Below are 15,123 nucleotides of genomic sequence, written 5' to 3' on the forward strand. Positions count from 1 at the left end.
AAAAACCCACGACTGTCTGCAGTCAAGACACACGTGGATCCAACTGGCCAAGGAATCAAAACAACCTTCACTGGTGTCCAGTTAACAAATCACATTGGGTAAACAATCTCCAAAACACATTCCACATGTGCCAAACAACAGGAGCAGTGAATAGAGATGAGAATTGTTTTCTGTTGTCTGAGTTTCGCACTGCCTTCCCCAGGAAAAATCCTTGGAGAAGCTGTGCCTGCTGCTCTCTGTGAAGAGAGCTGCAGCCACATTCCTGCACAGCTGTCACCTTGTCTGGCTGTCCCCAGGACCCTGGGGCTTCCTGCTGGCCCTTCCTTGCTGCCATGGTGTCACTCTCCCCTGACACCAAACCTTTCACCAGGTTGGACGAGAAATTGGGGAGAAATCCTTGACTGCAGAGGTGGTGAGGCCCCAGCACAGATTGTCCAGAGAAGTTGTGGACTCTCCACCAGGCTGGACAGGGCTTGGGGCACCCTGGGACAGTGGAAATTGTCCCTGACATGGCAGGAGTGGCACTGGATGGGTTTTAAGGTCCCTTCCAACCCAAACCATTCCAGGATTCTCTGTTCAGAACTTTCTCCTGAGTAAATCCAAACGAAGTCCTGGCACTGCAGTGCAATGTGAATCCACAGCACACACACACCCAGAAGAAAAGACAATTTACCACTCAAAAATCAGTGCTGCATAAAACATTCCGTGAAAATGAGTTTTGAAAGCTGTTTGCTACTTTGAGCATCTCCCAAAGAAGTAAATTCAGTACCCTGACAGGCATTGCAGAGTTTTAGAGAGCTGTGGGGTATAACAGGGACAGGAATGCTCCATTCCAGAGAGAAGCACACGGAGCACTCCTGAAGGCCTCGATTCTATCATTAAAAATACTTTTCCCTTGTATTTTTGTAACAATTATCTAATGATTTCCAACCCATATGCTTGTTCCAGATGTCTGAACCTTCACAGGCCAAAATCATATCTATTTCTTGAGACAAACCACTTCATATTACTTAGTAATAATTCTCAGGGTCATTATTATCATTCTCATCACTTCAAATCCAAACACAGCAAATATGATGAATAACACGCTTCAATTTTTCCCCTTGATTAATGGGCTGTGTGTGTGCACAAAAACCCTTCAGTCTGGAAGATGTGATTTCCTTGGCAAAGCCATTGCTAGCCAGTTCTTTCCTGGACTGTGGAACAAATGGAATTCTGAAGTGCACACACCCAAAATGAAACTTTCCTGTGCTGCAGATGCTAAAAGTATTAATTTAAATGTATTAATTGCCATTTCACTATGTCTTCCTGTCATTATTAAGAACTGTTACTCTTAAAATACTTGTGAAAACCTGCAAAAGACTTGTGAAATACCTGTAAAACTCAGAACCTTTATTTGCATATTTACTTGGTTTGCACTTCAGCCCCTAACCACTCTTTCTGGCCCTTTAGCAATCCAAAACCAATGAAACACTGGAGTTTTGCCACATTCCACAGCCAAAAAAGAGTTAACAGTGCACGATGTAGATAAGGTTGTCACTACCCTTTGACAGTAAATATTGCCTTGTGCCAGGTTAGCTGATGTGATAAGGAGCAGAACCTCCCAGCAGCAGGATGCTGACAATGATCCTGCACACAGCCAAAGTCATCCCTTCCTGAAATGCAGCACAGGCACAACGTGGCTGGCCATGAAAACAGAGAATGCAGTGCCATCCTCCCCCGGGGTCTGCAGGAGGGGATCCAGGCCACAGCTTATAACTTTGTTTTTCAAAGAATTCGTCTTTCCATCACCCCAGTCTGCTGGAATCTGTCTGGATCACAATGCCACGCACTTTGATCAGGGTAAAAATGGGAAATACCACCATGATGGCTTGGTTGAATACAGATTTAGAAAAATGATCAGTTTCTGAGCTGTAAATCCCATATTTACCTTTACATCAGCGTGTCCATTTCCAACTGGATGTTCTGCAAACCAGTGTCAGTGCACCTGTACACAAACAGTGCTTTTCTTTCACAGAATCATAGAATCCCAACATTATTTGGGTTGGAAGGGACCTTAAAGCTCATCCTATTTCACTTCTGCCATGGCAGGAACACCTTCCCCTATGCCAGGCTGCTCCAAGCCCCATCCAGCCTGGCCTTGGGCACTTCCAGGGGCAGCCACAGCTTCCCTGGGCACTCTGTGCTGGGGTCTGCCCACCCTCGCAGCCAGGAATTCCATCCCAATATCCCATTTAAATCTCCCTTGCTTCAGCTTAAAGCCATTCCCCCTGTCCTGGCACTAAATGTCCTTGTTTAATCAAAAACTTCAGCTGCGTATTTGCCTCTGTGTCTTTCATCAGAAGTTATTCCAGCATTTGTCCATAGCAGTCCCAGACTGCCACGTCATTTTTTCAGTTTCTAGGGATGTTTTGTTTAACTCCTGTTGGTATTCTCCTCATCTATAAGCATTTCTTGATTTTTAGAGCCAAACCAACAAGTAAAAAACAGGAGTGGGACAACTCCTGTTGGTATCCTCCTCATCTAGAAGCATTTATTGATTTTTAGAGCCAAACCAACAAGTAAAAAACAGGAGTGGGAAACAGGAATTGCAAAGAGGCAAAATGGAAGATAATGGAGGCTGGAAATGAGGCTGGCTGTGACAAACCCTGCTTTAACAAACCCTGCTTTACTAAACTCTGCCTTAACAAATCCTGCTTTAAGAAACCCTACTTTAACAAACCCTGCTTTAGCAAACCCTACTTTAACAAACTCTGCTTTAACAAACTGCTGTAACAAACTCTGCTTCTCTGCTAGTTAAAATTGGTTCTATCAAGACAACCCTCGGTAGATCACTACAATTTTTAAAATTAAAAAAAAAAAAAGAGACTACACCAGTGCATGACTGCACTGTGATCTAAAGTGTCCCTCAAGAATATTTCCTAATTAAACTGCCTGATCAGTTTTATTACCTTAATCAGTGCAGCCAGCCTGCAGGAGGGACTGACACTTCTGTAGCAAGGATCCTGCACTGCAAGAGTGGATTTATTTTCAGAGCTGTCTCTCTCTGACTTTTGGGCCAGGTTTACCTGTATGTGAGGTTCACTGAAACAAGCTTAACTTCAGCCAGTTTGGGAGACATATTGCAGGAAATTTAAAACAAAACAAAACAAAAAAATACTCTTCTTGTTGTGTTTTATGGTGCAAGGGGTACTGACAGTCATTGGGATTGAAAACAACACAGATCACAGTGCAGCCCAACTGTAAATACTATGGAATTCCTAATTCTTCAGGAAAAATCTCAGTTAGTGCCCCATTCCTAAGATTATTACAGGAGATTAAGAAAGATAACATAAGTTATTTTCAAATACATAATTTCCTGTACTTTTGAGGCATCTTGTGAATTTATCTCAGAGCATAACTGATCATCTAGATATGTAAATCAAGATTATTTGCCAAAAACCTTGACTAGAGGAAGTGGTAAAATGCCCTTCAGACCAAAATAATATGAAATCATCTTACCTTCAAACTCCTCTGTTCTTCTTGCATGTTTTTTGAAAACCTTGATTATTTTTAACTCTCCAAAGAATCACAGTTCCTGTTTCAAACTGTACTTGGCCAGTAATTTAACATATCCACTACATGGTGCTTTTTTTTTCCTTTCTTCTGAGAAATTTGTGGGTTTTCTCTGCACCAAATCTCAATTATGCAAATTCTGTTATCATTTTGGGAATGCTTAGTCATGGAGCTTGATTACCATGTTTTTGAGGATGGTAACTGTGGAGTAGAGAAAGACAGTGGCTCCAGAAGGATTAGTGATGCTCTGATAGTCAAATATAAATGATTCTGGGATATTTTTAACTGCTCCAAATGGATAATAATTATGTTATCAGGCATGGATGCCTAGTATGGTAGGTGCAACTGACATTTTTCTGCTCTTCCACCACTGTTGGTTATTTCATGATGAGGACAAACAGAAACTGTTCCAGGTTTTAACACCATGCTACAAGGGTTCATTTTGTCCTTTTATGTGACAGCCTGACAGTTTGCAGGGGAAAAAAAAAAAAAAACAAAACAAAAAAAAACAAACCCCAACAACAAAAAAGAAATATTGTCTGTCATTTTCCCCCAGAAAGATGGGATATTAATGAGATTTGAAAGCATAATTTGATGAGAATTTTAGAAATTCTAATCAAGTGTGACATTGGAGGGTGAAAGGAAAGCAAAGAGCACTGGGGTGAGTCCTGGCAGGCACAGAACTGGACAGCTTTGGTTCACTTGGAATTCCTGCCTGGAAGTCCTGACAGGGAAGCTGGAGAGCTGTCAAACTCATATTGGGATATTTAAACCCCTTTGATCAAATGGCAAAGGTTATGTGAATTAACTCATTCCAAAAGCTAGGATTCTTCATCTACCAGCATCCTTTTATTCTAAAAGTTGGTCATAAAATAAAATGTAAATATAGAAAACGTTTTAAGAAGAAACTCTGCTGGTTTGATACCAGAGGGAGCCTTCTCAATGAACAAACTACAGATCTACCTTCAGATAAATAAAATGTGGCAAGGGGGGGGACACACAAAGAGCATCCACAGAAAATGGGGAATAGAAAACTTTCCACGTGCTGAGTGATATTGATGGCTCTTGGAATGATTCACAGACTGAATTAAAACACTTTCACTGCAGCATCATTTGAGCAATCTGGTTTCTAGTTAAAGTATTGCCTCATTGCTGATATGCAAATAATGATTGCTGCTGCTGCCACAAAAGGCATTGATAATTTGGCCTGAGAATTTTCAGATAAACAAGAAATATTTAATAGGATGTCCCAGTGTAGATTTCTGTCAGCAGGTGATGGCTTCCTTAGCACATTTCCCAAAGTTTTTAAGTCCATTTATGAAAGATTTGAGAAGAATCTTCCTCCATTTTTCCAAGAATTCTTTTTAGCTTATCCTTTAAGTTCATCTTTCTTTTTCTATCCTATGTGGAAATTTCCTGGCTATTATTCTAATTAATCTTTTTTGTTACTCAGATAATTATTTGTTACATTTCTTGATGGATTATTCACTAGCTCTTTTCCTTCTCCAGGGTTTATTTCTGCAAGAACAGCATTGCTGAGCTACTGCCCTAAGTGGATCCATTTCTTTTTGTGTAACATTCAAGCAGTGAATATTCTAAACTCTGTTGGTTCTGAACTTCTCTTACATTACTCTACCTGTTCCCTCCAACCACATGATACAAATGCAAATTTCAAGGGTTTTTTTCTTTGCTTAAAGTGTCTTTTTCCTCTGTAAACTGCAAAGTTGTGGTTGTTTAAGAACTAAGGGAATTTCTCAGCGTGGCTTGGCAATGAACAATGGAAATCTCTTGACAGTGGGCAATTAAAGTCTCTCTCAGTGTTCAGTAATTGAGGGCATTTTCAGGATGAGCTCATGGTTGGTGCTGAGTGATCAGTGACAGATGCCTGCAGAGGACTCTCCTGGATTTGGGAATGTGCAGCACATTCCTGTGTGCTGTAAACGCATGGAATTGGGATCCCAGACTGGTTTGGGTGGGGAGGGACCTTAAAGCCCATCCCATCCCACCCCTGCCATGGGACACCTTCTCCTGTCCCAGGGTGCTCCAAGCCCTGTCCAGCCTGGCCTGGGAACACTTCCAGGGATGTTCACCCATGACTTCCCTGGGCACACTGTGCATCCCTCTCCACTGGACAGGATTCCATTATTGGATACCTCTGCTGGACCTCCCTCACATCTCCCAGGGAAGCAGCATTTCATGGTCTGAAAAGGAGCATCCAGGATAGTCACAGGAGATTTTAATGAAGAATCAGTGAAACTGCCCCTTAAATCTCCCAGGAGCTGTGCTTGGCTTCTTGAGGCTGGTGGTTTTCACCTCCCCTGGGTTTTGGATGCACTTCACTTCCAAATCACTGCAGTCCTCTCCAAGATACTCAAAGCTAGAAAATTTTGACGTTAAATGAACAAATTCCTTCACAATCTAATGCTTATTGTCCATCTCATTATGAAAAAGGTAAGAAAAATGCTGCTGGAGGGGAATGTGAATAAACAGGAGAGAGGCCAAAAGGGAATGGGGGAAACTGGTGGGGGGAGAGAGAAGTGAAACATGCTTTAATTCAGGTGGTCACTAGCATGTCTGAGCTGTCAGCCTGGCACCCCTGTCTGCCTGCACTCAGAGTTTTCCGTGTAAAACTCTCTCTTTTCCATGTAAAAGAAGCAGATGTGCCAAAGGAATCTTTTCTGGAGCTGTAGCAGTTTCAGCACACTTCTAAAAAACACAATTTCTGCCTTAAGAACTCCTGAAATCCCTACACTTTTTCCAGGCTTTGTTTGGTACTTAGAATGAAAAAGATGGACATATTTGTAGGGAATAAAGCTGAATGTATTTTGTGAAATTACTGGCTGCTACGTTTTTATTTCAAACATGCCACCTACGTTGGAACTAAAAATGCTCCACAGTCTTTTTATAATTCATCTTTGCTGGAAAACAGTTGGTGGAGAATTTGAGTAGGAAAACCCAAACATTGCATTGGCCTTGAATCCTCCAGAGCACTTTTTTGCAGAGGGTCAGCGAGGATATGTTTTGGGAGCTGTCTGAGTGTTAGTTAATCAGAAATAATTTCATTTTGATTAATCACTAGAGTCCTTCACAAATACAACCCCATAATTTTTTCCCCTCTCTGAATCCTTTAAGAGTAACTCCTGGACCTTCCCTTTCCAGCTCCTGCCCTCACTGCAATGCCATAAGGGAAGAGAAAGTCATGTTTACTAAAAAAACCTAAACTGCAAAAGCAGCAATTGAAATTAGTAATGCAAAGCAGCATTTAGAAAATATCTACAAAATCACTCTGGGTGGAGAGGATGAATGTAGATTATTGCTCAGCAATATTTGATCCTACTGTGGTTTATTCAGTCACATGGTTCATTTAATGTCAAGAGAGTCACTAATTTCAGCAGCAGAAGCCCAACCTCCATTTCTGTCAGCATGGCAGGACAGCAGCTCAGAATGGCACTAAAAGGGAAAGCTCTGCCTTTTTTAGCTTTGAAATCTTTGTAGGTGCTAAAACAATTTTGCAAAAGGACAAATCTCAATTTACTTTTTGCTTTCCTGTTTGCCCTTCCTTGCAAACAGAAGCACGAGACATTGAACCCATCAGAATGAGACACAAGGAGATTTCTCAGGCAGGAATATTTCTTTACCCAAGCCCAGTGAGCATTTAGAAGCATTCCTTGAGGACAGGTCCAGGAAACAAGGAGCTGCCTTCCCATGGGGTGTGAGACAGGATGTGGAGCAGAGATTTGCTCCCCCATCTAGGCAGTGTTTTCCATGCACTGAAATGATATTCATAATGTATTTTTCTGCACAATCCAATGTTTTCTCAAGCTGCTTTCCAACCCAGGCAGCCAGGAATCCTGCAGCAGTGAGATGTTCTGCTCTTTTCCTAGGAAATCCACATTTTACAAACTGGGAGCAGTGTTACACACAGAGTTCTCAGTTATGGCACATGGCCTGATGTCAACCCTGCCAAAGGAAGGAAAAAATTACAAATTGGAAAGAGTGGGGCAAGAAAGTCTGGGAAGAAACCATGAAAGCATCTCATTGCAGAGCAGGGTCCAGTGTCTTTGCAGCTTCCTGACACACAGCACCTCATTTAACGTGGTCTGAAAGTGCCATCCACAGCAGCCAATTCATCCTGAATTTTGCTTCAATAAAGTGAAGCACTGTGAAGCAATGGAGAGCTGGAGAAGGTTGAGCTCTCCTGAACTTGCATTGCCACTCTGCCCCCCTGGGATGGTCAGGGCTGGGAGAAATTTGGGGATTTTGCATAATTGTAACACATGGTAAAGGTTACCAGGCCCAGCAAGGCGTGACACATTGTCTGGCTGCTGATATTAAGCTGCAAGACAATAAAGTAAATTTCTTTACATAATGACCTGAAAGATTAGTTACGCTTGATAAATGTGACTTGAGAGACTTTCCTTGAGCTCAGACTTTTCTCTGGGAGCAGAATTACATTTCTTAAAAAGGTCTGAACGTATCTGCTTTATAGATAGGGAAATTTCAGAATACAGTCCTAAATAACCTGATCATAAATACAGACCATTAAATTGCTAAACGTTGCAGAAATCTTTTATGGAGATAGTGCTAATCCAGTTGGTTCTTGGAAGATATATAGACCAGTTTCTAATTGGTCCTCAAAATGGAGTTAGTGAAAATGAGGTAATAGTGAGAGGGATGCAGAAACATCTCAGCCAAAATAATTTCCACAGAGAATTAGAGATAGAATTGATTTAGGAAGGTCTTTGTACAACATTTAGCTGTGGGCCAGCTGGCAATGACCCCAAGCACAGCTGCAGTTACTGGGAGAACACAGACTGGGGCCATGGCTCAGCAAAGGGTTTTGGTGTCCCTCCAGGCTGCCAGTGCTGCACAAACTGAATTAAAGCTGTAACAAAGCTTGAGGGCTCTGGCTCTGGGTAATCCTGCCAGTCTCTTGAGCCCTGTTTCATATTTTAACCTCTGGGGCAGGGAGGAAAGGGCCTTTGGGGAATGGTGGTGGAAGTGGAGCAGGTCTGGGTTTGCTTCTGGGGCTGCAGCTCTGATGATCACCAGCTCTGCTGCTCTCCTTGTGAAACACAGGGAGACTTCCAAGCTTTAGATGTCTGGGCATCATCTCCCATGGTTATTCTGGGAAATGCAAACTGTGAAATATCCAGGAGGAAGCCAGAGCTATGATCTCTTTGGGACTTTTCACATTTCAAAGATAAGGGTGATTCCCAAGCAAGAAACCATCCCAAGGTCTTGTCTGAGCTGGTAGAAGCCTTGAGAAGACATTAGGTCACTCTGCTGGGGACAGACTGGGCACAGAAACACTTCCAGAGGGACACTGGAGCTCTTCTCAGTTGTGTCCAAAACCTCCTACAGAGGGAATGGCCCAACCTGCCTGGACAGCTTACTCCAACACTTAACTCTGCTGAATGTTGGGAATTTGTTCCTTGAAATCTGACCTTTAGCACTTACACTGCAAAGCTGTCAGCTGAGGTGGGCTCTGCTGACCCTTCAAAAGCAAACAGTTTACAGCACTCAGGAGTTGTTGACAAAATTCATTACTAAGAAGCATTAAAATCCCAAACTTGTGAGAGAAATCGGGGAGGAATTGCAGCCAATTCTGATTCAGTGGCTTCCTACAGACAACTGGAAATGTGGTGCCAGTGGAACACAGGAATCCAGTGGGGGAGCCACAAGAGCAAATTGTTTGTTTCAGTTGTACAAGGGGTGAGAGCAGAGGAAAACAGTGAAACCTTTACTTTGGAACAGCTTGGAAATTGAACTCTAATTCTGCACTTGTGGCTCAGGTCTCTCCCAAACCTATTTGTCTTCAGAAAGAGCTGAAAAGATGCTATAAAACCTACATTTTTCTAAATAAGGGATGACCTGAGTTCTCCACTCCGGTTTCAAATTGCATCTGGTGGAATTGTGCTCCTGCATTCTGGGATTCCGGGGTCAGGAGGGGGGAGCAGGGAAGCCAAGCATCACCCAGCTCACACCCCCAGGGCTGCCCGTGCAGGGGTCACCATGTCCAGCCGTGCTTCCAGCACCTTCTGAGATTTCATCAATATGTCCTGCAAAGAGAGGAGGCTCCCTGGCAGAGCCCCAGCACAGGTAGGGATCCAGTGGGAAGCAAAGGGAGAGGGAGAGGGGTTTGCCGAGCCCGGCGTGATGGGAATGTTAACAAGTCCTCTCACGTCATCAGCTTGCCTGCTCTCCACTCCTCCCTGCCTGCCTTCCCTTTCATGAGCCAGCCTGAAATCAGGGAATTACATGCTAAGGAAAACCCTTCAGCTAAACATATAATTATTCTGCACAGGATCAGTGCAGCATAGTTAATCAGTTTACCAACTGAATTAATTTTTATTTTTTTTTATGTCTGCATCTCCTGTTGAGGGTGCAGAAATTCTAGATTTAAAGGGGGGAAAAATGGCTCGCAGTTGTGAAATGAGTATCTACAGCAGACCATTTATTAGGAGAGAAACGTCCACTGCAGGCTGTTTTGGCAGACAAACCTGTCAGTCCCCAGGACTTTGAATCACAGACTCTGTGTGGAGTTATTACAGGTACTTAAGGAATAGCTGGTTTCCCATTTTAATTTTCAGCTGTTCAATAACACTGCATTCTCTGAAAGTCACAGCTGTATTTCATTGCATTGTATTTCGTTTCGTTTCCTTGGACTGCTTTGAAAAGTGAGTATTTATTTGGACAGAGGTGTCACTTCCCTGTAAATGAGTTCACATTTTAAATGACCTACTTGTAAACTGCTCCCCTTAGGAAGTACAACATCTCCAATGCTCTTGCTTGTAAAAGTACAGAGAATTCCCATCAGATTTTGCCCCCAATGGAAACACAAACTCTCACCCTTTTGTTAATTCAGTAAGACAGCCTAGCTCCCCTCTGCACCCCAAACCCCCAGACCCTGTACAGGACTCCCCTGCTCAGTGCAGGTTACAATAGATGGATTTGGGTTTGGAGCATTCACTGATGACCTGCAAAGTGTTCCTGAGTTTCACAGGGAGCTCCTGCACCAAAAAGCAACAAAAATCTCCAGGTAAAGCATTCCAGATGCAGATCTTGGAGGGCAGTTTGCCATTTATTCCCATTAATATGTTAAACTAATCCAGGGAAAAGTGACCTGTTAGGAACCACTCTGACCCTGAAGGTACTGGGGAGCTTTATGGGTAATGTTTGTTTTCTAATGGGGAAATCTGAGCAAGGCAAAGGTTTTTCTTAAAAAAAGCCATTTCTTTTGGGTCCATAGAACACATCCCCAGGAAAACAGGTAAGTTATGTAAGAAATGGCTGAAACCAGGGAAAACACCTGAAAAGCATTTGGAGATGTTTAAAATGTTGGAAAATTTGGGGGGAAAAAAAGAATACTGACTAAAAACTGTTGCTAAAAATACCTCCCCAATTAATGTTGTCAGCTCCTTTGAAACCTTCCCTTTTAACCACAGTGCTGTGTCTGCTGAACTTAACAAAATATGTTTGTATAGAGACAAAACTATGCAGAGTTTTAACTTCTAGAACCTCTGAGAGCCTCAGGAATCAATTTCCCCAGACTTGCATGGCCTTTTCAGGTTGTCCACACCATCAGATGCAGTTCCCTAATTGAATTCCAGTTGAGTGCGTTCCTCAGAAAGGAACTGTGGATAAATACAAGATGCCAACTTGTCATTACAATGTTCCTTAAAGCCTACCAATTTTTACTTTTTTGGCAAGTAACATTTCCTAAAGGAAAAGAACAGAAGGGTGTCTCCTCTTGGGGGGGCTCAGGCTGCAGCTGCTGCTCTCTTTGGATGCTGTAACCAGGACACATTCTGGGGACCTGGGTCTCAAACCATTAACATCATTTTCGTGGCTTCCTTCCATCTTCTCTACAGTTATTTGATGCTTCTGGTACTCACTGCTAGTTAGTTTCAAAACATGGGCTTTGCTAACAGATTTTAGGAATAAGTTCTAATGGCTTCAAGGGATGATAAATGCAAGTTTTAAAAGCACATTGCTATCATTTCCCTGTGAAATATGTTATCATTTACAATCTCCACAAATAAAACTGATTTTCTACATATTTTTAAGCCCCCCAAAGGTATATTACAGAGGCAATATTTGTTCCATTGTTTGTTAACGTGTTGCTGTCTGCAGTCAAGATAATACTCATTCCTAAAGTGGTAATTTTTTGAAAGTGTCTTTAATTTATCTCTTAATGCTGTGAAAGAAGTGACCTTTTAGAATAGAAGGACTACATAAAAGCTCCCTTATCACTGCAAATCTCTGCCTGTGCAGACCCTCGACCTCCCTGGCACATGGATTTAGCAGAGTGAGTGTAGCCAACAGAGCTGAGCTGCACAACACATGGAAATTACAGGCAAATAGTGGCCACAGTTGGGCAATTTTTGCAAAGTAAGGTAGTTACAAGTAGTTTTAAACTGACCCCAGCCTGCCATTTGTATGGGTTAGGTCTTTTCTTTGGCTGCAGCTGAACAATGCATCTGCAAAGGGATAAAAAGGAGGCTTGTAATGTTAACGTGGGGGAAATGGACAAATGTGCAACTTTCCTGTTTTGTGGATGTGCAGCTCATGCTGCCAAGGAAAATATCAACGTTGTGAATACTTCAGTGTTCACTGCATTATATTTGCTTATGCCTGAACACAGAGCACTGACAATGCTGCCTACTCCAGATATCCCTGTGGATGGTGCACTGTGCAGGCTGGTATGGAAATCCAACCGGCAGGCAACTCCAGACATGTAAAAACCTGCTGCTTGTGTGACCTTCCTCCACTGCACATCATGGATTGCTCTTCCCCAATACATAATTATTGCATCAGGAAAGATAAAAAAGTAGCAGGAAGTAATTTTAAATTTAGCAACAAGTATTCTACATGCTTTGACACTTAATTGACATTATAATTCAAGTAAGGAGTTAAATTAGCAGAGTGATCTGTCTACTTTTTAACTCTTTTATTTACTAGGAATGAAGGTGTGGGTCAGAAAACTCCTCTGCAAATACATCAGGATTTGCTGTCACCTAATGACATTGGAGCCTGGGAATCAATTCTCTATCTAAAGGTTTAGGATCCATCCCAATGACCTGTTTAAACCCTCCCAATTACCCCGAGCTCCCAAACACTTGAGAAACAGAGTACATCCATTCCCCCAAACACCGTTTGCTTCACAAGACTCTGTGCTTGTAGAAGAATAATTAGCTGATAATGGCAACGTGTTTGATGAGCACCAAAAGAGCCCAATTCCAGTGAAGTGTGATGTAGCTCAGCAAAATGAGATCAGAACCATTCCTCTATTAATGAGAATACTTTGGAAGCTTTAAGGGCATTGGAGTGGGCATCCAATTCAACCCTGCCATAAGTTCAGTCATCACATTACAGGAATCATTTCCACGAGTAACCTACACCCCAAATTTGCACCTCTTCTCCTTATATAACAGAGATCCCCCGTGGCAGGAGTTATTTGTCTCAAAGACAGGCAGCTCATCAGAAGCACTGTATAACAACACTAATGCATCCCACGGTGGGAATACATCCTCCCCCCGCCCCGCAGAAATTTAAACCACTTATCATCAGAACAATCCCTCGCCCTCCCATCCATCCCGGTCTGTTTGCAGCGCAGCCGAGCATTGTCAGGCAAAACATGTCACAGCTGACGGCTGTGTTGTGAAACTGCGAATGTGCAGGGAAATCATCATTCCTGTCAAGTTATCCCGGCGAGTTTCCCCGCGGAGCCGCGCTCAGCCCTGCGCCTTCCACGGCTGGCGCGGAGCCTCGGACCCGGGCTGGCAGCCTGGGCAGGGCAGGACACGTCCCCAGGGGAGCCTGGGCAGGGCAGGACACGTCCCTAAGGGAGCCTGGATGGAGCAGGACACGTCCCTAAGGGAGCAGGATGCCTCAGTCCAGCCCCCGGCTCCTGGTGCTCCTGGTGGTACCCAAAACTACAGACAAGCGCTGCACAGCCACTGCATCAGATCAGCTGATATGAGCAAACCAGAGTAATCAGGGCAAATTTAAAGCAGCCAAACATCCCGGCGCTACCCTGTGCGAGGCATAATGGAGCCGTGAGACACAGACACTTTGCGTCCGCATTGTCCAACAAATGCAGTTGATCCCTGCTCCGCTGCCGGTTGCAATTCCCACAGCACAGCCCAGCTCCAGCAGCCTCTCCTCAGCCCTGTCTCTAACAACTGCCGGGCAAAGCAGCACAGGGATGATCGCAACTGAATAAACTCTTCCCAAAACAAAGAATGCGAGAGCACGGATGCAAATTGCCAGGATCCGAAGTACAGACAATACACGGCAATAAACGATCCTACCTTTCATCCAATCCACTACTTGCTTGGGCGTCCACTTGCTAATAGGTTCCATAACGAGAGCCATCATCAGATCACTTTATCATTCACACCAAAATCGGGGGGAAAAAAAGAGAGAAAAATTGTATCAGAGCATGGCTGGGCTACGAGAGCTGTCGGATTTTCCGGCGCAGTTCAAAGAGAAGATGATGCTTTGTCCCTCCAGGTTCCTCCTGCACTGATTCAGTAATGTATAAAATTACACTGCTTGATCAGCTCTGGCACCTCCCCCACTGCACACAGCCTGCAACACCCGGAGCACCGAGCCAGGAAATGGTGCAGTACAGACTTACTTACCAAAGCCTGTGCCCGCCGAGCCAGCGGCACGGATCAAACATGGATTACACACGGAGCATCCCCGCCGCGGCCGCTCCGCACGCCGCGCTCGGCGGAGCTGCTTTATCCCAGCCAGCCCCGGGATCCTCATCAGGGAGAATGTCACTACTGTAACTTGATAGCAGATTGTCTCGGCTTCATTGTGAATATGCTGACTGTCACCCGGCTTAAAGTGAAGAGAGAAACGTCAGGATATCGCCTGGCATCTGGCAAAATGCTGAGCATCTCCATCTTTACAATGCGAGATGTTGCTGGAGTCTTGTACTGTGTAATCATGTAATTCAGAATGTCAAACACAGTATGAAAAGTCTTACCCAAGAAAAAAACTATTGGGAGAAAACTCTTTTTTTTTTTTTGGCCACATTCAGAGCCAGGATATTTCCTCCTATGAGCTGCTCATTTCGTGGGGAAAGAATGACAGCATTGAGGAGGCAATTTATACTACTACAGCACTTTAGGATAGACAAGACAGCAAGTATTTTGACTCTCAGTACTGGCATCATTAGTCTATGTCTCCCTTTTGTTATGAAGGAAAAAAAATGTTTTAAGTATTCCTAATCCTAAAGTTTACTACCCTTCTGACAGATGAAGGTGAAACATTTCAATGAGACGTGCCAAACAGCACTTTTTGGACCCATTTGTGATTTTCTGCACCTCCTGCAGCACAAATTCTGCATCCTGTGGCTGGGAAGGTGCTGCAGGCTCCAACCTTTGTCTGGGATCTGCAGCCCCACTATTTTATGTAAAGGGGAGAAACTCAGAGACCAGAAAAAAAGGCAGAACAAAACAGTTCCACCTTTTTCTTCAGAGATCTTTCCTCTGTGCCTTTTTCTCCTGCACTGCTCCAAGTTTCCCCAGCACATCAGGGGAAGAGGATGGT

General features: G+C 43.5%; 1 protein-coding gene across 2 annotated transcripts in view; it reads right to left on the reverse strand.

Annotated features, from left to right (window-relative positions):
- Positions 1-14,306, reverse strand: part of LOC120508760 (connector enhancer of kinase suppressor of ras 2-like) — a 164,809-nt gene extending 150,503 nt beyond the window's left edge. For both annotated transcript variants that reach the window (XM_039722659.1, XM_039722658.1), the window contains exons 1-2: positions 14,205-14,306; positions 13,872-13,945 (exon numbers count right to left, since the gene is read on the reverse strand). In XM_039722659.1, the coding sequence (XP_039578593.1) occupies positions 13,872-13,945; positions 14,205-14,245 (115 nt within the window). In that variant the 5' untranslated portion in view covers positions 14,246-14,306. The remainder of the gene's footprint in view (positions 1-13,871; positions 13,946-14,204) is intronic.
- Positions 14,307-15,123: the final 817 nt, after the last annotated feature.

Source organism: Passer montanus, unplaced genomic scaffold (assembly GCF_014805655.1).
Source record: "Passer montanus isolate IOZ18808 unplaced genomic scaffold, ASM1480565v1 scaffold49, whole genome shotgun sequence".
Lineage (NCBI taxonomy): Eukaryota > Metazoa > Chordata > Aves > Passeriformes > Passeridae > Passer > Passer montanus.